Source organism: Acyrthosiphon pisum, chromosome A2 (genome assembly GCF_005508785.2).
Source record: "Acyrthosiphon pisum isolate AL4f chromosome A2, pea_aphid_22Mar2018_4r6ur, whole genome shotgun sequence".
Classification (NCBI taxonomy): Eukaryota; Metazoa; Arthropoda; class Insecta; order Hemiptera; family Aphididae; genus Acyrthosiphon; species Acyrthosiphon pisum.
The window spans coordinates 11,971,074-11,994,148 of NC_042495.1; the positions used below are offsets into that span (position 1 = coordinate 11,971,074).

At 36.4% G+C, this 23,075-nt stretch overlaps 1 protein-coding gene across 1 annotated transcript; it reads right to left on the reverse strand.

The window, feature by feature from the left end:
* Nucleotides 1–3,160: 3,160 nt before the first annotated feature.
* On the reverse strand, nucleotides 3,161–21,864 carry LOC100160987. Its single transcript, XM_001944483.5, has 4 exons — nucleotides 21,615–21,864; nucleotides 10,201–10,283; nucleotides 8,322–8,586; nucleotides 3,161–6,030 (listed from the first exon to the last, which is right to left on the reverse strand). The coding sequence occupies exons 1-4, from the start codon at nucleotides 21,628–21,630 to the stop codon at nucleotides 4,442–4,444; spliced, it is 1,953 nt and encodes a 650-aa protein (XP_001944518.2). The 5' UTR covers nucleotides 21,631–21,864; the 3' UTR covers nucleotides 3,161–4,441.
* Nucleotides 21,865–23,075: the final 1,211 nt, after the last annotated feature.

The following is a 23,075-nucleotide window of genomic DNA, read 5'->3' on the forward strand; positions in this document are numbered from 1 at the left end:
TTTTATATACACAAAAAAATTTTCAAAAAATATTAATTTGTTTTGAACTGTTTACGGACATTTTCAGTTTCCATTTTTTTCTAGTTTATTTTTTCTATGAATGTTGGGTAAAAAAAATAAAATTTAAAACAAGGCTCTTAATTTATTGTTATGCGTAGATCTTGAAAAAAATTATTCTTTTATGGGTATACGCACGCTTCCAATTTATCATCAGACAATTCAGTCATACTAATACCAAACAAAAGTTTAAAATAATAATAATAAACAAATTAATACAATATTATTATATTATGACAGTAAGTACACTGTCCAAAAATAGCCCAGTACCCGCATGAAGTTCAATTAAATTTTACCCTACTTCGGGTTCTTGCGAAGACGATCGGAAACTGCCGAGCGTGTATACAATTAATGTATAGCAGCGGTTCCCAAACTGTGCACTTAAGTTTTAAAAATAGATTGTAAACCACTGCTTTATCGTCTATACACCGAATTTTGTACCGTGTATGGTTATTAACACGGACTAAGATATAATGGACTGGAAACGAGCAGCTTATAACTCTAATCAAAATATAACTCTCATGGAAGCAGATTCAAATATTAAAAGATCAATTAGAATTAAGTATTGAATCTTTTAAAGATAATATAGGAGATCATATATGAACAGGGGCGGACTTACTATTTTTCCACCCCTAGGCATTACAACACTAGCGCCCCGTACATTGGCGTGCTCCCACGGGGGGGGGGGGGGATATTGTTCCATGAAATAAAACAAAACTATAAAAATTGTTTTATTTAATACTTCTTCTTGTTTGGCCAACTTTTCTTGTCTTATTTTTTTAAACTGGTGCCCACCTTTTTACTGGACTTATTTGAGGAACACCATTGGAGAAGTAAGTAATAAAAGAAATCATAATTCATATTTTACAATATTAAATATAATTTGCTTATTAAATATTTCAGAAAAGATTAAATGGTCTGGCTATGATGTATATTCATAAGGATTTAAAATTAACGGCTGACGAAGTTTTGGACGAATTGGTAAAAAAAAAAAACGAAAAATTGATTTTTTGTTGTAATAGTCGTAACTAAAATGCTGTTTTTTTTTTTTATGTAAGAATTAAATTTTATTTAGTAATTATTCATGGGTTAAACTTTTTTGTCTTCATACATTATGAGATAATGTTAAAGGACCCCCCCCCCAGAAAAAATTCAAAAAACCGCCACTGCATAATTGTGTGCTATATTAGTTAGGAAATATAATATATCATTCTCATTAACCTACATTTAATTAATTTGTGAGAAACAATAACAATACATATTAGGTAATATTATACCTGATAACATTAGAAACAAGTCAGAACAATTATAAATTTTAATTGTATTTAATCAATATTGGTACCAATATTAACTAGCAATATAATATTATGTAAGTACTTATTTAACAATGTATTTTAACATCATAAACAAAACTTATAAAAATAGCCATCAGGTAAACGTAAGAGTACCTGTAGAGAAAGTAAAGAACATAACTGAAATCAACAAACATAAAAAATGTAAACTTTACGAGTTACCAAAAAAAATCTTATATCCACGACCGTGGTGTACCTAAATAGCCTATACATAACGCCGTGTGGTCATTAAAATATTTTTCAAATAATATTAATTAATATAATTAATTAATACAATTCAATTTGTATCAAGATATTATCTGTTGTTAATAATATGTAATGTTTTCAATTTCTGATATTCTCTTATATACTTATAAATATTATCATTTACCACCAGGAAAATATACGATAAATTGATTGGCAATGATGAGTGTGCGTGTGGTTTTTTTGTGTAGGTATATGACGTGGTCTCCGAATAATATGAAGATTGTAATAATATAATATTAAATCGGTAACTCTAGAATTCTAGATAACTATAGGTAACGCACGACCAATCTATTTTCACCATATTTGAAAACAATGGAAGCGATCCCATAGTCAATGTGTCAACACAAACACTATTTGGTGGGTGGTTGGATGTAGGTGTTGGCTGTTGATTTATTATACTATGAATACTTATTGTAACATAATTTATGCGATTATGGGAATATCCGTTCCTTTATGTCTTCATTTAACTGGTCTTCAACTTTTTCTCAATACGACCTGAATTCAGCGGTTAATGTGTTATACGATGCATTGCATAAATCAATCCTTATAAACGCTTATATGTTACTTCGATTTTTGAAAGGAAGAAGCTTATTTTGACGACTCATACAGCGCTATGCTGTTTATTTAAATTGAGATCTATATGTTGATAGGAAAAAAAAATTCAAAAATGTAACTTTTTATTGAAAATAGGTGTAAGTATACGACATACCTGTCGAATGTTGATGGCTTTATTAATACAATTTTGCAATGAAAGATTTCCTAGAGAACTTCAAAATTAAGCTAGACAGTTTACACTTTACAGCACTATCGAGTAATAACTTTGGCAAAAAAAATTAACAAAAATCTTTTTTCTAACTAGGAAAAGGATTGAGAACAGGGAGTTTATTTTTTCGGCTCAACTGCGCTATTCTATTCATTCAAATTCATTCATTTTTTCGTTGTCACGAAGGTTACCAAAGGTCACTAACAAAAACATATATTATAATATGATCCATAGATGTTCCTTGTAGACGAAAAATATCGAGTTGAATGTATATTTAAAAAAAAAAAAGCGATTTGAAAAAAATATATATTTATTTATAAAAGTATAGCATATGGTATAATAATAGATAATTATATAATATTATTTTATGGTCGCGATGTATATATTTCATATAATATGTGTTATTGTTAGGTATATGATATAGGTACATATTTACACAATATTCACGACCAATTTGATTACGTTTTTTTTTTTTTTTTTAAATATTATTATTATCTGTGTATGACATCTTAGATCCCATACACAACTGAATATTATAACATGCATTAATTGTGTTTACAAACACTATACATTTATAAATATAAATTATTTTATTATTATAATTATAATGGTTTAGACTTATAGTTCTCTTAAACACAATATTATATTATATTGATACATAAATATTATATTATACTTGCGTATTATAAGGCGCAGGCGTATTATTAATTATTATTATCACGGTAATAATAATAATAATAATAATAGTAATAATATACCTATAATAATGATGATAGTAATTAAAAGCTGGTATTGTTATAGTATAATATATCGATCTTTGTATACATGATAATATTGTTTTAAACGCTATAAAATAATATCTTTAAGACTAATGTTATACATAAATATAATATTTACAAAGATAAAAAAAAAAATAATGTACATGTTTTATGATGATAATAATAACATTATATACGTTATAATATTATAATATCACTGTCGTGTTAGAAATATAAGATTTGTAACTTATTATATTTCGACGACTGGCTTCCGCTATGACCATTATTACACACGATAAAATGAAATATAATAAAAATATATAAAATATTATCAAAGCAGTAATTGTAGTGTTTAGATATGATCAGCGGAGGAGCCGTCGCCTCGCCTTTTCTTACAAACAATATATTATTGTGAACAATTTTTTTTTAATAATATACAATTGCAGTCGAACGTGGTTAACTCAAAGTTGAAAGGACCGGCCAAAAAGTTCGGGTTATCCAATGGTAATACAGTTGTGAAAAATTCTAGGTGAAAAAGTTCAAGGGATCGAAGATTTCGAGTTAAATAGAAGTTCGAGTTAACCAAGTTCGACTGTATAATATAATATAATATTAATACGGTTATCATCTAATTCGAGCATTGCTCGTACGTCATTCGTCATACTGCTTACTACAGTAGATGTGCTTACAAATAAATAAAATAACTTAAACGGACGTTTATCGTGTCGGATCATGAAATGCTATAAACGTCCGCGGGCCCTGCACAGAATATAGTGTACTGCGCCGTATTCTGCGCATCGTAGCGTGTATCATTATATATATATTATAGGTACACCTATAATATACATTATATATTTTTTTTTTATTAAATTTTTACGATCGGCCAAAAATAGGTACCGCAATTATTGTGTGCTCGCGCACGCACAGGAAATGACACGAAGGACGATTTTTCGCAATTGTCTTTGGGCATAATTATATACTTAAGATCACGAGAACCGGTTCGTGGTTAATGTGATAACGACATGAAGATAATCGATTATGGATATTATTCATTATTATTTTTTGCTACAAAACCGCGGTGCGCGCGAATGAAAAATCAGAATCGGTTTCGTCAGATCGTATACGACCTGCCTATATATATTATTATGGATTTAACGTTGACAGGGGTGTTTGTGTGGGTAGGGGGGCGTCGAGGTGTGGGTTTGGGTCGGAAAATGATTGTTTAAGCTGATGACACGGGTGGCCCGCAGCGTGGCCGGAAGGCCCTACGAGCTGGCCATCTTGACGAACTCGGCCGCTTCGAACGCCGCGCCGTGCATGTACGGTCCCTGTGCGGACGGCGGTGCGCCGCACGACATGGCCTTCGCGCTGTTCATGGACCGGACCCGCAAGAACAGGAATGTGACCACCAGACAGGCGACCACCAATACGGACAGGAGCATGGCCAGACCGGCGACGAATGACGGAACACTGATGCACACGCTGTCCGCCGAGTGGCCGGACCGGGTGGACATGACGACCGTGTCGCCGTTACCGCCGCTGCCGTTGGTGCCGTTGCCGCTGTTGGGCACGTTCAATGCGAAGTTGACGTCGCCGGGCGCGACCACCTGTATGATGCGGCTGGTGTTGACGTCCAGTTCGGGGTCGCCGGTGGACCGACGGTGGTGTCGGTGCGGCTTGGTGGCGGCGTCCATGTCGACGGACCGCGGACGGCCACCCAACGACACCAAGTTCATGTGCTGTTGCTGCTGTTGCTCGTCACCGCCGACGGTGCCCTGTCGCTTGACGGTGGCGTACGACGCACCGTGGCCGGGCAATGGTGGTGGTGGAAGGTTCAAACCGTCATCGTCGGCGTCGTTGCCATCGTTGCGGTCGTCACCGGCCGCGGCCGCTGCGTCCGCCTGCGATGGTTTCGGGCTGCTGGCCGACGGTGGCGCCGCGTTCGGCAACACTATTTCCGGTTTCAGTTCAGAGTATGCGCCGGCAGGTCCGGATGGGTGTCTGGGGTCCGGATACGCGGGGTAGTCGGCCAACTGTGGCGGTGGTGGAGGTCCGTACTCGTTGGGGTGCACCGAATTGAGGCCGGGGGACGCGTAGTCACCACCGGTGGCGTCGGCCGCGTGCTGTGGCAGTGCGTAGTCACCGGGGCACTTGGGCTCGGGGCAGTGGTATCGGCACACTTGGATGACACACTGGAAGTGCACGTTCATCGAGTCGGGGAACTTGAACGCCTGGAAGTACGTGAATGACACGACGGACGCGGACGGTCCGAAGTTCTTGATCTTCTGGAACTTGTACATGATCTTCGGCCGGATGACACAACCGTTGTGGTCGACCAGCTGTATGGGCGTTCGCTTGCCGTCGTGCGCCACGCAGTTGCGCACCAGCATGTCGAACTTGTTCTCCTCGTCCTTAATGGCCAGAACCATGGTCATGGTCTGCCCGATCTTCACGATGCCCGACACCTCGGACGCCCACGGGCCCTTGCCCACCTGGATCTGCATCCAGCATTGCAGGTTGTCGCCGAGGAAGTTGGCGGTGACCGCGTGCAGCATGTCCACCTGGAACGGCTGGAACGTGACCGCCTTCTCGTAGAAGTCGTACCACGTGCACCGCAACTTGCGCGCCTGATCCCACACCTCCTGCACGTACGGGTCGTACTGGATGATGATGGTGTTCTCCACGTAGCTGCCACTAGGCGTCTGCCCGTAACCGGACACGGCCCCACCGCCACCGCCGCCGCCGGCTCCGCCTGACGACGTCATGCCGCAGCTGTTCAACAGTATCTCAAAAGTGGCGCTCAGGTGACCGGTGCCGGGTTTCACGTGCACGCAGTGTGGATCGCTGTAGTAACCTGCGAAAATGTTACATTTTTTTAGTTGATGTCTATTTATTTTATTCGTAGTTATTATTCTAATCGTCGGTGTCTACCGTAAAGGTTATGAGTACGTATTACGACTAATGATTGTCAAATGTATAATATTATGCAAGTTTGCGAAACATACATTATATTGTTATGTTCTATACGTATAACGTGGTCCAAGGTTTTTTTTATTCTTTGTTCCGCTCCCCTCCCCCCTCCTCATATTATATTTTCGTGTCCGAATTTAGGTATTTAATAGAATATTTAGGTTAAGTCTTGAGGAAGTAGAATGTGGTAATAGGTACTGAAAATCTATTAGGAAAAAGACACCATTGGATATTATGACTGCACGTACCAAAATTTATCCGATTTCGAAAATAGATTTTCAAAGTACATAATGACCGAAAACGGACGCTGTGCTGTGTCTTGCCATTATAATTACAACGAAGAACGCATTTTCGTATGATAGAAAACCCCATATTTACCACGGTTTTTACGTTTAGGTTCGGCATATTTGAATGTACACTTGTATTATGTTTGGTGTACACAATTTATTAATATGTACGTTTTACGTATGATATACGCGGCGTACGTGTGAGATGTGGAGTAAACGATTTCTTTTTTGTCAAATAGCTGGCACCGCGGGAAGTCTCCCATCACCGTGCGCGTATAGTAAGTTACATTAATAAATTGTATGAAACCACTTTGGAAAAGCATATATTATAATATTATAATAATACGGTTCACATATAATACACGGACCGATAATTACGATTTACGAGCTGCAGCGGTCAATTAGAGTAAAAACAACAACGAAAAAAAAATATATAAAAATAAAATACTAACAACCACTACTACTACTACTACAACTGCAGTACGCGACTTTCAGCGTATGTATATATATAATAATAAAATAGTACGCGTGTGTATGCGATAGAGAGTGGCTCAGCGAGAAGTTTCATAAATATTAATTAAAAATACGCATACACGGGCATTTAGTGGGTCAGCGGTGTGCTTAGATGTGTATAGGGGCTCTAAATACGGGTCAAGCGAGAGATGACGTGTACGGCGGCGGCGTAACAAAAATATGAACAACTATTATATTACTACCATAGTAAGTTGTGTACCATTTTATTTTTTTATTTTTTTTTATTTTATTATTTGTTTTTTCGTTTAGTCGTATAGTTTTCAACGGCCATTCTTCTAATATTAAATAATGTTATACTATCGAGTGATTGTGGTTATTGTGTTAAATATTGCAGTAGGGCCGCCGCGCCTCAATCTACGCCGTTAATGATAATATTATATTTTCTGTGTGCTGAGCCATATTATAGCATCCGTCCGTCACGAAATATAATATATTATTATTAAAGTACCTAGGGTCTCGCCCATCAATGACTTTTTACTTTATTTCATTTTTAAAAAATGTGATTTTGGAAAATTATTGTTAGGTAGTGTTGGGTTCTCTTTTCTAGAAAATCTTAATATCTTTACACTTTAACCCAGACTTTCAATAAAAAATTAATAATTGTCGTTTTCGTGATTTTTAATACAATTACAGAATATAATATACTGTTCGTATTTTGAAAATTGAATGTCTATAATATTTCTATTAAATATTGAAAATATTGTTATGTACGGTATAAAGTTATTTAGACATGATAGGTGGAGTAATATTACTATATGTAGTACAAGAAGACGGACATGTCTCGTTGAAGATCTATAGACCTATAAACGTAAAACCTATAACTGCGATCTTTGGTCTCGTCAATGAAATCCCAGCCGTGATAAAAATTGTTTTCTAAATCCGTCGTACACCCAGAAAACGTATTAAATGTTTTTATTGATTATTATTGGTATTGTGTAATTTACCTACGGAATTATATTATTATAAGTCGTATATTATACGAATCGCGTGCTTGTGAAACGAATAATACCTCTGCTCCAGCCCATCGGCATTGCTAATATAATAATTTATAACAATATCATTGGGTCTCGTTTAAAATAATTTGGATAGATCACGTAATAGATATAATAGTATACTTCGTAATGGAAATTATCAATTTGAAAAAAAAATTCTTTTTCCGACGGAAATTTCCGAGAGGACTATACGTCCCAAAAAATCCTTATTAAGCCCTTCGCCCCCCCCCCCCCCGGACCAATTAAAACTGCACGTCCGACACCCCCGAAACCGCGGTCGTCGACTGTAAATTGTTGACATTCGAGCAAACGCGTTTGCACAAAATACAATAATAATATTATTGCCGTTATATTACACGCACCTTTAGAGAAAATCACTCCGTAGAACGGCCTGTCGAATTCGATGTTCACTCGCATGTGTGTCTTCTCGCACTGCACCTGCAGGTGTTTGATCTTGACGGCGTCCGGCACGGCCTGCAGCGGCCACGTGTCGTCATGCGGCCCCTGTAGCGGACCGCCGGACGGAAGTGGCAGTCCGACATCGTAACCGCCACCGGATCTGTGTTCGAGCGGTAGCGCCGCCGCGTTGTTGTTCTCCGGCCCCAGGCTACCATCGCCGCTGGTGCTCTGTAGGCCAAACGATTGTAATTATTAATTTATTATAATATTGTAATTATGTTTTTTGTAAGGTTTTCGTCGTCACGCGGTTACACATATCAATATTTAATTGTATGGTTCATATAGATTTTACTTGTAGAGGAAAAATATCGAACAGCGCGTGCTTTTATGGTTACTTTTATAACCTTAACTATATTTTAATTTATATATAGTAATATGATGTATATATTCTGGTGATATACACCCTTAAGAAATTCAAGATACGCTACTGAAACCACGTTATAAGGTACTTGGAGAGCGTACGTATATATACTTTTATTAGCTATAATATAATATTACATACCAGACAATTTTTTTTAGGAGATCGTCGGGTCTTAAAATATTTTAATATAATTTTCTATATTATATATTTTAAACAAAATTTAATTTTTTTTCAGATAAATAGCATGTGCTGCACCTCGATATAATATTACTGCTGCAAGTCAGCAGTCAGCACTTATCGTTGGCAATTGGTACTGTGTCACGCCCAATACTAAAGTACTCTTAATTCGGTATGACCTGTACGAGGTGAACGAGACTGACAGTGTATTATAAATGCTTATAATAGTATAATATTGTTGTAACAACAACACGTATCCGAAATTACACTACAGTCGACTTACTCGACCCTGTGAGCAAAACCCGGCTATACTATTTTATATTATGTGCCTACATCCTACGTGGAATATTATTATTTTTATCTTATTTTTTTTAATTACTAGACACTGGTAGTTAAATTACTATTCTTTGTACGTATTTGTGTGTATTTTATAGGTAACATAATATTAAGACAACGATGAAAACGCGTGTTTCGTGATTCACGATAATAAATGCTAATTATTATTATATTATTATGAGGAAGATTAGCGCGCCGACCGATAGACGTCAATTTGAATATATACCAGTGCATTATACCAATAATAATTAATAATGCATAGCGTGATCTCGTGAATTGATTAAACTATAAAGTATTAGAGTATCCACTTATAATATGTACATAATATTACCATATTACTGTAATATATTTTTTCTTACGATATTCATATTATTACGAAATAAAAATTTAAAAGTGAGTTTGAGATTTTTTTAACGAACAGTTTAACTCGAATAAGAAAAATAAATGTTTTGGTATGTAAATTTAAAATTACTCCATAATATAATTTATTATTATATAACATAAAAAACTTTTAGTTTATTTTCTCAATACAGTTAATTTACATGGAATAACCTCTACAACGTCAAGCAGCTCTACGTTGTAAAAACCATCATAAAAAGAAAAAATAATAATATTCATTGCAGGCAATTTGAACGTATGTGTTTGTTTTTAAATTGTTTATAATATAGATACTTCATATTGTAATTAGAAATTATTAATTATCAATGTTGCATGTCGTGAACATTTATATTGGAAACCATAAAAATAATATTCTACTAATATTGTTATTAATGAAACACGGACGTCGATGGAACCATCATATTATTCTATAATATTATATCGAGCACTATAGGTGAACTCGAGGGGGTCTATAAAATGCAAAAGCAAATTGATATTCCACAATATAACAATAATATTATTATACTCACGTGTAAGAACAACAGAGCTCCGAGGAACACGATGTACACTTGGTGCCTCAGGCATCTCTTCATAGTGAACCCGACGGAATGATCTGTAAACAATATTAAATCAAACGTTATCAATGAAAAAAACCATGAAATGTTAATATGGGATACCCGATATTATATTACGATCCTTATATTATATCCAAACGGGGCCGCGTCTCAATCAGTCGACCCCGCGTGCGTATAAATATATAATAATATATAGGTAATATGAATACAATGTTATAAGATTATATTAATGTACTGCAATATTACGATTTACAATAATATTCGGAGACCGGATCTCAAACGTTTTCGGGGTGAAGGTCGTCTGCGCGCGGCATCCGGAACGATCGGAATCGGACGCGCCGGAGGCGGGGCAAAACGGCGTGTTTGGAAAACGTAAAATAATATATAATATGTATCTGGAACACGCGGGCCGCTAGAGGCGCTCGAGTCGACCGGGCCCGGGAAAGTAAGGCGCTTTCACTGTCTTCGGGATGTGGGTGGGCGGGCGGATGGGTGGATATTATATATATATATATACGTCCTGCCTGCCTATAATATACCTCTTATTGTATATATATATATATATATAGCGTATAGTTGTGCGTCCGTTGCAATTGCACTTTCAAATATTTTACGTCTTCGGAACGCCAATTAGAGAGAGAGAGAGAGAGACCACGTGTATAATAAAATGTATTATTACAAATGTGCGTTAGAGTCGCGTCCTCACTTATAATAATATTGTAGCCGCGTAGTTATATTATATGGAGTCCGTTCTACAAATAAATTGTTTTCGTTTCTTTCGATTTTTTTTTCGAAGCAGCGACGGTGTTAGTCGCGTCAAGCACTGCACATACATTTGATATAATCATGTCACTAACGTAAACACGTCAGCTCCGCTAAAACTCACCACCCGAACGATATTGAGCACTGATCAAAAAAACTGTAAGCCACTGCAAACCTATAGCCGATAGGTTTCACATGGCTGAAATGGCAGTATAGATACATTTTGATAACGATATATGGATTTCGAGGAGGGTCGGACCGTTATACAAATACTAGAACGGCGATATTTTCAGGATGTGGTTAAGCAGCCAACCCCCTCCCCCCCCTCTTTAATTGGACTCACGAAAAATGAACAGCAAAATAAACGTATATGATGTGGCTGTGTGGCAATACGGCACTTCATATAACAAAAAACTGCAGGGTATTTAATATAATAGGTATGAATATCTTCCGAGTAACGTGATCTGAGAATTTTTTAAATATTATGTACAGGAAAAATTTTTTTTTGCAATCCGTTAAATTTGATAATGGACGCGCGCGTACACAAAATCGTGACCGAAACGCGCGGCGCCCGAGGTTCTCATCCCGACACTCCCCCCTTCCCATCCGGGGAGTTTCCTCCCGACCGTCATTAGGCATATTCAAACGATTGTTGTCAATTGGGCGGGTCAACGATGATAATGACTAATAATAATATATAAGTAATCACATTAACAATAATAATAATAATAATTGATCGACGCGGACGTGTGTACAGCGCGGAATATTCGTCGCCACACTTGACATCATATCTATAGACTATAATATTATTATTATAGTCTTGCGCTGAGATAAATTAATATTTAATAATAAAATAGAAAATAGAAACAATGGCCCATGGGAGAAAATATACACATGTTGAAAATAGAAAGAAACACCGATCCGAAGGTTTCGATTAGAACCGGTTTAAATCAGATATATACCTATATGATGAGTGTATGTGTGTAAATATATGTATCGAATTACTTTCAATGTTCGTGTAAAAAGGACCTGTTCTCCAAGATCAAGACCAATGAACCGCGTGCACGCCTATGAATATGGGTCAGTAGGATGTAAATATTTATTCCACCGCACCCTTTGCAAGGTCAAAATCGTTTCGTCGATCCCTCACACGACGGTGCAGTCCATACTACATATAGATAATATTATAATAATATGTTATATTATGTTTTATTACTGCTATTAAATTGTCGCGAATACATTATAATGGCACACAGTTACTCGCGAACAAAATTAAATAACACGTGATTTACAAAAGCGTGTAATACAACACAATAATAATATTATGTTCGTAGTTCTAGCATTATGAATATATAGAGTAGGGTGCTATAGTGTATTACGACGTATTGTTTCGTTTTTCTTCTTTATGACGGAAAAATAATAACTTATATAATATTTCGACCAATGAGATTCGATCAACAGGTACGTGACAAAATACAAGTCAATAATATTATATATGATTCAACCCGTGTTCGCACTGTAGGTACCTATAATATTTAGGTAACAGTATAGCACTGTGTAAACAAACAAACCTCGAAATGTTTGTTTTTAAGGCAGTTGTTTGTGAATTATCATTTACTATAAAATCATACGTATAATGATGAATTATTTATATTATTCATCATAATATAGTAAATGTAGAGGTTATAATATAATGATGAATAATATGTAATAATTTATGTAGATATATAGGCCCACAAGGACTATACATTATTATTATGCTGGGAAAACGGCTTTACGTTGTAGGAAATGTATATAATTAGGTTTAATACCTCTAGGTATACGATATAAGATATTGTAAATACGTAATGGTGTTAAGTGTAGACACCATAGCCGCAAATAGCGAGATTCGGGAGTGCTAAAGCCATATTAAAGTAATATCGAATAAGCTTAAAAAAAAAATCAGGACATTTTTGGGGGACTTGGCCCCTACCCCCCTTATTGATAATTCAAACGACTTTGTGACTAAGCAGATACGTATTAAACTATTATGATAGCGTGAGGATCAAATAAACCAATATTTTTTCGTATTCGCTCGGATGCTGGATGGTTGCAGGTGGTTGCTTGGTTTTATAACGCAATATCATTATTACATCAATCGGTGGCTCAACGACCATACACCGCGTGTATAGTATAATATACAACCTAACCAAGCCATTATTACGTCTGCTACAATATTATAATATCTCGCTTGTACCTATATGAAATATTTTATTATAATAATATGTGCGGGCACCTTGGGTTCAACTGGTGGCCACCCGGCATGCCGACCTGCAGTGACCACCCGGCCAAGTCGTACGGCCACCAACCGGCGAATATTTCATGCCCAACGAACGTATACAGTCGTACCTATATAACGTATGAGTACCTACCTACGCCTTTCCAATATATATATGTAATATTATAGAGGCTTCAGCCCAAACGGATGGCGCTTTCACGGACTCGATATAGCGCGCATTCGGTGTGAACATTGTTTCGGCAAAACGGAAACGGATGAGATTAACACACACACTTACTCACACACACTCATTATTGCCGACGTGTCTAAGTAAGTTTGAATGTATGTATGTGTGTATGTGTGCTTGCATGTGAATGTGTGTGTGTGTGTGTGTGTGTGTGTGTGTGTGTGTGTGCGCGCGCGTACGAAGAGATGTGCGTCCGTGTTTACTTTCTAATTCTTAACCGTACGGACGTGACTGGACGGACGGGAGATTAAACTCAGCTCGTTAATTTTCAATTACACGCACGCCATTAAATTTGGCGCGAGTAATTCGGGGCGGTGACGGAGACTTTAATGCGACGACGCGATGTCCCGCAAACGAATTCTCAACGGCGTTGAGGGTGGAACCAGGTTCTAGTAGGTATACTACCTATATCATACAATATACGCAATATTTTTGGAAATTATTGCAATCAACACCCCGTCGTCCCGCGGACTGGAAAGTGTCAAAACGGATAAGGATATGATCAAATATAGTATTATATACAAGGTGTTCAAAAAAATTTGGAAACGCTTTAATTATACTTATTGCATATTTTTGAACCTACATTATTTAATCAGCTCACTAATGATATCATATTATCATTTATCAGTTTGATTAGTGTAATTAGTCTAATGATGACCGTTTCCAAACTTTTTGATCACCACGTATAGGTTAGTATATATAATAATTTCTGACAGTATATTACACATCATTGGCAACTCTACAAGAACAGAATATATATACATGCATATATAGTATATAACTATACAAATATATAGGATTCTTGCATTACTATTATTACATTAATTATTATAAGATGAAGGTTTTAGTAATAATCATTTATAATTTTAGTATTTTAGTTCTATGTATTATTTAACTACACGATTTTTTACATAATAATAAATACCTATTATACATAAATATAGACAAAAATATTTATTTTTTGTACTGGTGTTTTAGTTATTTGAGTAAAACGTATTGTAAGTATTTAATATTTTGTTAACTATTTAATGCATTTTTATTTCAAACTGTGAACTTATATGACTTATTCCCCCACACGAACATTTTCAGCATTGATTTTAATGTCATACGTTATTGACTTTTTAAATGCGATAATAACTAACTGTTTTCAAACAAATATGTTACAATATTATAATAATACGTTTGGGGCGACGAGAAACGTTGCTTTCGCCTTTCCGCGACAGTAATATTATTACATTGTTTTTCTGCGACTACACGATGACGCGCGTGCATAATAATAATAATATAAACAGTACAATACAATTTACAATAAACACACGAGCACATAAGGACGTACCTATATAATATTATAATAGCGGTAATGTTCGACACATGATTCAACACATCCGGATCGTTGGTCCCGTTCAGAAACCGCGGGTGGACAGACCACAGTTTCGTAACACGCGACGTTGTCGGATAAAAAAAAATATCACACTTTCTCTTTCGGGGTTTTTTTTATTATTATTATTATTATTCTATCGTCGTTCGAAAAATTAATTTGGCGATAATAATTGCGGCGACGATGGCGCGATGACGACGCCATGTGCATGCACAATGAGTGCGCCCGGCGGACAATGGAAGGACGTCCGTCGCAACAGAATCCGTTCGAAACGTCGTCGTCTCGGTCGCGGTCGTATTATTCTCCGCAGCGATGAGTAGATTACCTATTATATATTATTATTATTATTATTATTATTATTATACACGCGATGCCGACTGATGATGGCTAATTTTTAAAATTGCTCAATTATTTTTTTCTTCTTTTACTTTTATCATATTATTCTCTCAAAATCGGTCTCGAGCGCGATAACAATCGTTTTTTTTTACCGCACCGCACATAAGTATGCATGGTTCGGTAACGCGTATGCGTTATAAAATATTTAATTTGCGACTGTGTAAATTGTGACACAGTGTTCACTATAATTTGTTATATAAAAGCACGTGGACGATTTCGTGAAGCTCCTATGGCTTTATACCTATCTACTGCAATATATATTTTATTCGGGTATCGGATTGAGACGATCTATATTGGTCGATGCGCGGCGGTGTTGGGTTACACGTGGTCAAAGCGAGCTGAAGCCCGCAAACGGATACATAATATTGATATATTGTATACCGATGTGGCGATGGGGTCAGGTTTCTAGATCGAACTAAACCCGTTCTAAGAGTTAGGTCCAATAGGCCTGCGAACGAAAAAGAAACGTAAATGCCACCGTCCCGCGAGCTTATGTATATATATACGTATATAGGTACGTTTATGCGTCCAGCGGAAAGAAAAAAGAAAACTATACAGTACAAGAGCAACCGTTTGTAATTAAATGTCGGAAATCACTTGTCAGGAGGAGAAATAAAACGCACTCGTAATTATATCGCGACTCTCGACGATAACGAGACCGACTGCTGTGTACGCCTGTGTATCGAAAGGACCAGATTTCACGTGAAATATGCGACCGGTGACAAATTCATCTCTGAACGGGTATATAATATACATTATATATATATATAACATATACCTAGGCGTACTGCAGTATATATTATATGCATTGTAGTCAATCAAAAAACGTCGTAATACGCGAAGGAATATGTAAATCGCAATCACTTTCTCTGTTGTAATACGCCGTAAACGTCGTGTAAATCTCGCTGTCAAATAATATATGTCCACTATATAAATAATAGCTGATATATGTGTATTGTACCAAGGTAGGTGTATGTTTTTGCTCGATTTCATAGAAGAAAATATCAATATCATGTAAAAATATCGTTGGTCATTTTGAAATTTCTCCGACTTTAGTCGCAGGCACCGTGCTTATTTGATTTCGATGACGTTACAATATTATTGTTGTTATAAGTGTTTCATATAATATACAATTTAAATTATAATATACCCATATATTATAACGTAGGTACATGCTCTATTGCCATACATAGCTATCGTTACAGAACAGATCAAGAAAAAAAACACCCGCAACAAAGTCTATAATATATTATTATATATATATATGCATAAAAATAAATACAGAAAAATCCTAAAATTGTCCCGAATATGTAAGTTGTGCAACTTACAAAATACAATTTTTTAACACGCATAGAATAGGCAAGTCGTGTCGAGTTGTATATCAACCCACACGAGTAATATGGTGCAGAAGTGAAATTCAGCACAAGTCAAAAAACAACATTTACTCAACCGAGAATCCGGATTCGGATACACCACGTTCGCCTAAAGCAATACACGACCGTGTTCACGATCAAGTCGCACTTTGCAACGGAAAAACGCTAAACTATACGTTTTTAGATTTTAGATTTTTTTTCGTCATTTAAATTTTTAGTCAAGGGATATTGTATTGTATAGGTACTCGGGCACAAAACTGCAGTCGGCATATTAGTGTATAGAAAGTATTAGCCGTGCCATTTCGCCGGTTGTATTTTTATTACAGAAGCATATAACACACACGCGGTATGTGTGTCAGCAACGGATGCAGAGAAAGTGCCGACGTTGTTTGAATGAATATAGCTGTGTATAGGTATGTACCTGCGTGTGCGTATGAGTACGTGTGTGTGTGTGTGTGTGTGTGTGCGTGTTTGAGAGTTAAGCAGAACTTCTGTAATAGATCGTCAATCTTCTTCCCCATTATTCCGATATGAAAACATCGCGTTGGGAGACCGGTTCGCTATAATGGGATGCGCGCGAATTCGATACGAGACAATATTATGATCGCGTCAATAACAATATTATTATTGATGTGCTACAGAAATTGGATCGGAGAGCGATTTTCTTCGACGACCTTGAATGGTATTAAGAGCGAAAGTAGTATTTTCCAAAAACCTAATCGTTTTATTATTGCTCGATAATTGTTAAAGAAAGTATAATATCATTATCCTTGCTCAAAATATTAATATCGTAAATTGTATATATTATCCGGAAAACAATCTTTATAACGGTCTCCTGGTGAGCGTTGGCTGTTCGTTTAAGTCTCCACGAAACGTGCTCGAGTTTAATAAATGAAAAAAACGCTCGTTTATTCTTCTAACATTATGTGTACAATTGAAATACAACTAAAACATTGGATGAAATGATTGATTAACGAGTCGCTTTACTTTGTAGTTTAATGGAATAGTAATTTAGCGTGTGCGATTAATGATTTTATATGTAGAACATCATGTCAATATACACTTATTTATTGTGTATTGCATTACCGTCGTATTTTTCCCGATTGGATTGATGTACTTTCTTATATATTATTTTAGTCATAAAATAATGTGTGGGTGGTCCTAAATTAAAAATCAAATCAAACACCGAAAATTCACGTTGTAAACGATAAAACAGTAAATAGTGTAAGTACCCCCCGTTTCCATCGACAAAATTGAATAACATAAAACATAATATTATATAATAGGTATTGTAAATATTGGCATATTGCATCGTATTATTATTTATTACCGGGTAGTGTGGTTATATCAATGCGGTGGCGTTATTTCGTTAATATAAATATGTTAGTATAAATATCTTGTAGGTATATTATACATTGATTTCACATGAATTATAAAAATTAATAATTATTATTTTTTACTTTTATAAAATAGGTATGTTAATGAGTGTTCAAAACGATCAAATCTGATTTATCAACATTTTATTTTTATTTCTAACCAATAATAGAGGAGTATTAGGTATATAGGTACATCTTTAAACCGGAAGCAAAATTACAAATATCACAAGGATCTCCCTCTAAAAACAATTCTGAAACGATGCCACTGGGTTAATGCGAATTCGGGATGAACACGGCATAATATTCATACATGGGTACAATAATAATATGATGATATGTATAATATTATTATACATCTATACAGGAGTATGCTGCAGTGGTCGGTACTTAACTGTTATCACTCGCTCGCCGATGGTCCGGCTGTCGCTTTCTATAAAATATATAATAATATACGCTCGACGTGGGCTGTCCGCCGGCCAATTATAATGGCCCGCAGATTCCGATATACATATTATAATAATAATAATATATGATTATGTACACACGTTTAACATCTGTACATATCATTATTATATTGAATAGGTGCGGTAAATGTGTGCCAAATTTCACACCTTTGCGACTCTTGTCCCATCACGTATACCCATCATACCTACAGTATAATATTATTCTGTATACCTATTGGCTGTTTGGTTATTACGACTTCCACCACCTCGGTGATGCTGCAGTTGGATGGAATGGCCGCAGATGATGAAGCGGCGGACTCGTATTAACCTAATTTTTTATTTTTTTTTAGACGATCGTCGTATAAGGGGAAACTGGTCGCCGCGTGCGCCGCGGAACTGGTTTGCGCGCGCGGGCCCCTAATCTCGCTGTTGTGTGTATTATATTCGCTGTTGGGTCCGACCGTGACCCACTCGCCGGACGAAAGTTGCACCCGCCTTGGTACGGTGTAGAAGTGCGTGTCCGCGGTGCAAGTGCGTGTGCAGTGTATACGTGTGCGCGGGCAGTGTACGTGTGGGTGTGCAGTGTACGTGTGCGTGATCTGCTGGGGGGGGGGGGGGGGTGGCACCGTGAGCGGGATGACGTGTGACCTTGGAGAGGACCAATGAAAATATGCGTTTTCATTATCGTGTGCAGTATTATTATATATAGTAAAGAATATTTTCTTTAGAGTCAATATAATGGTTTAAATAAAAACGACAGTCGAAAAATCTCAATTCAATAAAGCATAATATTTTGTTTTTATTTTTAATGTATTATGATATTTTTTTTTATCAGTTCTATACCTACAGGTGTAAACCTATTCCAAAAACGACTTAAAGTAAGACGTAGATAGGAGTAGCAAAAGCTGTTTACACATAATATTATGTAAGTATAAACCTATACGCTTATGGAGAGACAGGGACTCCCGACGATAGTGGTTGAGCACGTCGCGTTGTTATTCGGAGACTTTGATCAGATGCAGCATCAGATATCATTATTGTAGTTCACGCGATCAATACAATAACATAATTAATCAAGAATTCGAATTTCGATACGGCTAAGGACTTGAAACGATTCAAGTACCGATCGCAATCGATTAGACAAATTATTTGTCAAAAAAATTTGATTATTCGAATTTACTTTTCGCCTTCATTGAGATTTTTAATATTTTCATAATTGATAATAATAGTTATATTTCCATGTTTTCAAAGTAATCTGACAATATTATAAGAACACTATTATTTAAATTAGTTAAGATTTTTATAATTTAACGAGTATTTTTATATTTTAATCCATTTAAAGTTTGAACACCTCTTTTGTTTCGAAGAAATGGATTTACAGATATTTTAAGTACTTAAAAATCCATTAAACCGATATCTACTGTAACAACGAGTCGTCAACGACAACACACATGATTTCATTCTCCGTGCACAATTTTGAGTAGTACGAAAACTAATTAGTAGGTAATTGATAATGTAAACAACAAATTATCAATATAATCGTTTCTATAGAGTATTGAAATACATTATTAATTAATCACTAATTAATAATCACTGAAAATGACAAATTGATTTATATTCAATACCTAGTCCCGTTTTGTTTATGTTTTGGGATGTAATAATTAATGTCATATAATGATATTATAATATTTGTCCTTAAATTTTTTAGAATATTTTTTTTTACTTTAAACCGGTTACAACTTACTTGGTGTGTGTTACGCTATTTTACATAATTCGTTTGGTTATAATATTATATCGACCGCGGCCATTGACAACATCACGCATGGACTATTATAGGCACACTAATAATATACCTATCGTACTAAAAAAAAATTGCCGTCTTCCATGTTATATACTTATTATTGCGCTATACTCTACTAGTTACAAGATGTCGCAGAGAGGACCAAAGCGCCAAGGTCGTTTGAATGAATTTTGGCCACTGTTTACCGCGGTTCAGTGACTCTGAAAGTAAATTTCTTCTAAACCTATATACACATCTATGCACTACACGTATTATGCACAACGGTTTATTAAACTGCGGTATATTTACTATTTAATCGGAAACGATTATTCAATAATATCATTTGAACGATTGGAATTGATTTTGAATCCGATTCCGGAATAGCGTGGTACGTGCGGTCGCGAGTCGTGACGAGCAAGACTTTGTTCGAAATCAACGAAAATGGGCGAAACGAAATAAAAGCGGAGAAGATGTTGTATATACCTATATAGCAGTGATATTATCATATAGTACGATTTTTTCGTTTATAATATCGTAACAGTCGATTTGAATGCATTTCTAAACGGCTGACCTTGGGCGACAGTCCTTTCTCCGTGGAATGTCCGTTTATTCCGACGAAGAAAGTACCTACCCATATTTTATGTGCGCCTATACCCATAATTATTATTAAACTACGCGAACACGCGCCGGCCGGATGATCTTCGTCACGGGCCGGTACTCGCCCGTGACAGTAACCGGAGGGGTGAATAAATTTTGGGCTTTCTTGGCGTTTACCTCACACACACACACACAAATGGTCTTTTGTTCCGTTTTAATTCCCATTGTGCGCGTCTGCCCACAGTTTTGTCGTTTTACTTTCAATTGAAGGACGGCGAAAAGAAAAGAATAGTGTAACAACCTTAACAAACAAAAAAATCGTTTTTTACCGCGCGCCGCTGGACAATAATATCACCCATCATCGTTTGTATATTTAAAAATGTTGACGTTTAATAAGCCAAAGGCGAACGTGTGCGTGTATACAAGGCAAAAACAATACTCTAAATAGTTAGAGGACGTATTTGCTGTAGAGGCGGGAAGTTATATAGGTACAATAATCAATGGTGTTATTATATTATAATGTTATATCATAATATAGAGCCATTTGAATAATAACTATATTACTTATATTGTATTTGTTTGTATTATAGTACTTATATTAATTGGTATATTATTTAGTCGATGGAGTAAATATAGAAGTACGAGAAACGAATTACGTATATTATAATATACCATGGTTAAGTACTTATATAGTTTTTCTTAAGACTCTAAATAAAATCGATCTAAATAATATTATTATTATAATTCGTTATTTACTCACCCAATTTTACGACCATGTATATATACAACTGTATCCAGGTGGACTGTCACTACGATAAAAACCGGATGATGCGCGTTGTATATTATGGACGTTTATATTACGTTAAGTACAATTTTTTTTTCAAATGTTTTTTAATCGTTAAGTTTATTTTATGCTTTGCACCGCGTGGACACTTTCGCGAACGAGTGTAAAATTGTACTGTCCGATGTTCGCGCTGAAGACACTAGTATAATACTGACCCAGTGTCAATCGGTCGGCGCGATACAAGTCTAGTCGGCGACGACCGACTTTCTCTTCGGTCCCGCTTCCGTTCTCCCGCCCTCCCTCCCCATCTTCCGGTCCGGCGATCGTCCTCTACGCGAAGTCCAGAGACCCCACTCCCCACCATGTGTCCGAAACTCCACCACCATGGTGCACCACCACCACCACCACTACCTGAACCCGGTGTGCAATGCGCGTATAGTAATAGTAATAATAATAATAATAATAATAATATTAGTAATACGCACCTGGAGCAGCAACAGCGGCAGCTGCTGTCACGAAACTTTCTACCGTCACCTTGAAAGGGAGAACCGGCGGTGTCGTGTCGTGGGCGGTGCAGGCCCGGTGCAGTGCGCGCCGGGCGGATGTACGCGCGCTCGCTCGCATCACGTAACACACGCGCGCACACGGAGGTAGACTCCTCCCCCCCGGTCATCACGTGGATTGGGTGGAGGCGCGAAGGACACGGCCGCGGTGGAGGAGACGCTCTGTCCGGGTTCTTTGTACGCTAATAATATCGTCGCGGGAGACGTCGTTGCGCAACCCGGCCCGGAAAATCCCGGAATTTGTATACGCGAGACCTGGTGACGGAGCTCGGACACTGGTCACGATAGTCATAATATTATTATTATAACGAATTATGTAAAAATCTATTGCGCACATATTTTTTATTTTTATTTTTTTATTTTCATTTATTTGTCGTATACCCGGTGTTATTGCCCTGTAATACCCCCGAAAAAATGGGGCACGCCACGGAACATGCAGTTCGTGTGGGGAGGAGGGCATGAGTTCACAATTTGAAATATAAATTCATAAAATAGTTGATATAAATTAAATAATTAGAATTTACAATACACATTTCTCGTACATAACTAAAATATCAATATAATTAAATATATAATATAGTATATTATTATGTATAATCTTATTTAAAAAATCGTGTACCTAGTTGTGTGACCAACGATCCGCGACATCCGCATTCAGGACTAAGATATTATGACTCACTATTATAATGTCATAATAATTATTATTATGTCATAAAATATACGATGATAATATTGTCATCATATCGCTGCAGGAGTTGTTATTATAATATTATTATACGATGCCAGCGATTCGTCACGTGACATCGGTTATATCGGTTATATATTCTTATTATGATACATACGCGTTTTGCCGCCAATCGTTATATCATACGGT

Coding starts and splice junctions, on each gene's coding strand:
- LOC100160987 (XM_001944483.5), bottom strand. Junction 8,587..10,200: donor GAGCTCTGTTGTTCTTACAC/GTGAGTATAATA, acceptor TTTGGCCTACAG/AGCACCAGCGGCGATGGTAG. Junction 6,031..8,321: donor CGGAGTGATTTTCTCTAAAG/GTGCGTGTAATA, acceptor ACATTTTCGCAG/GTTACTACAGCGATCCACAC.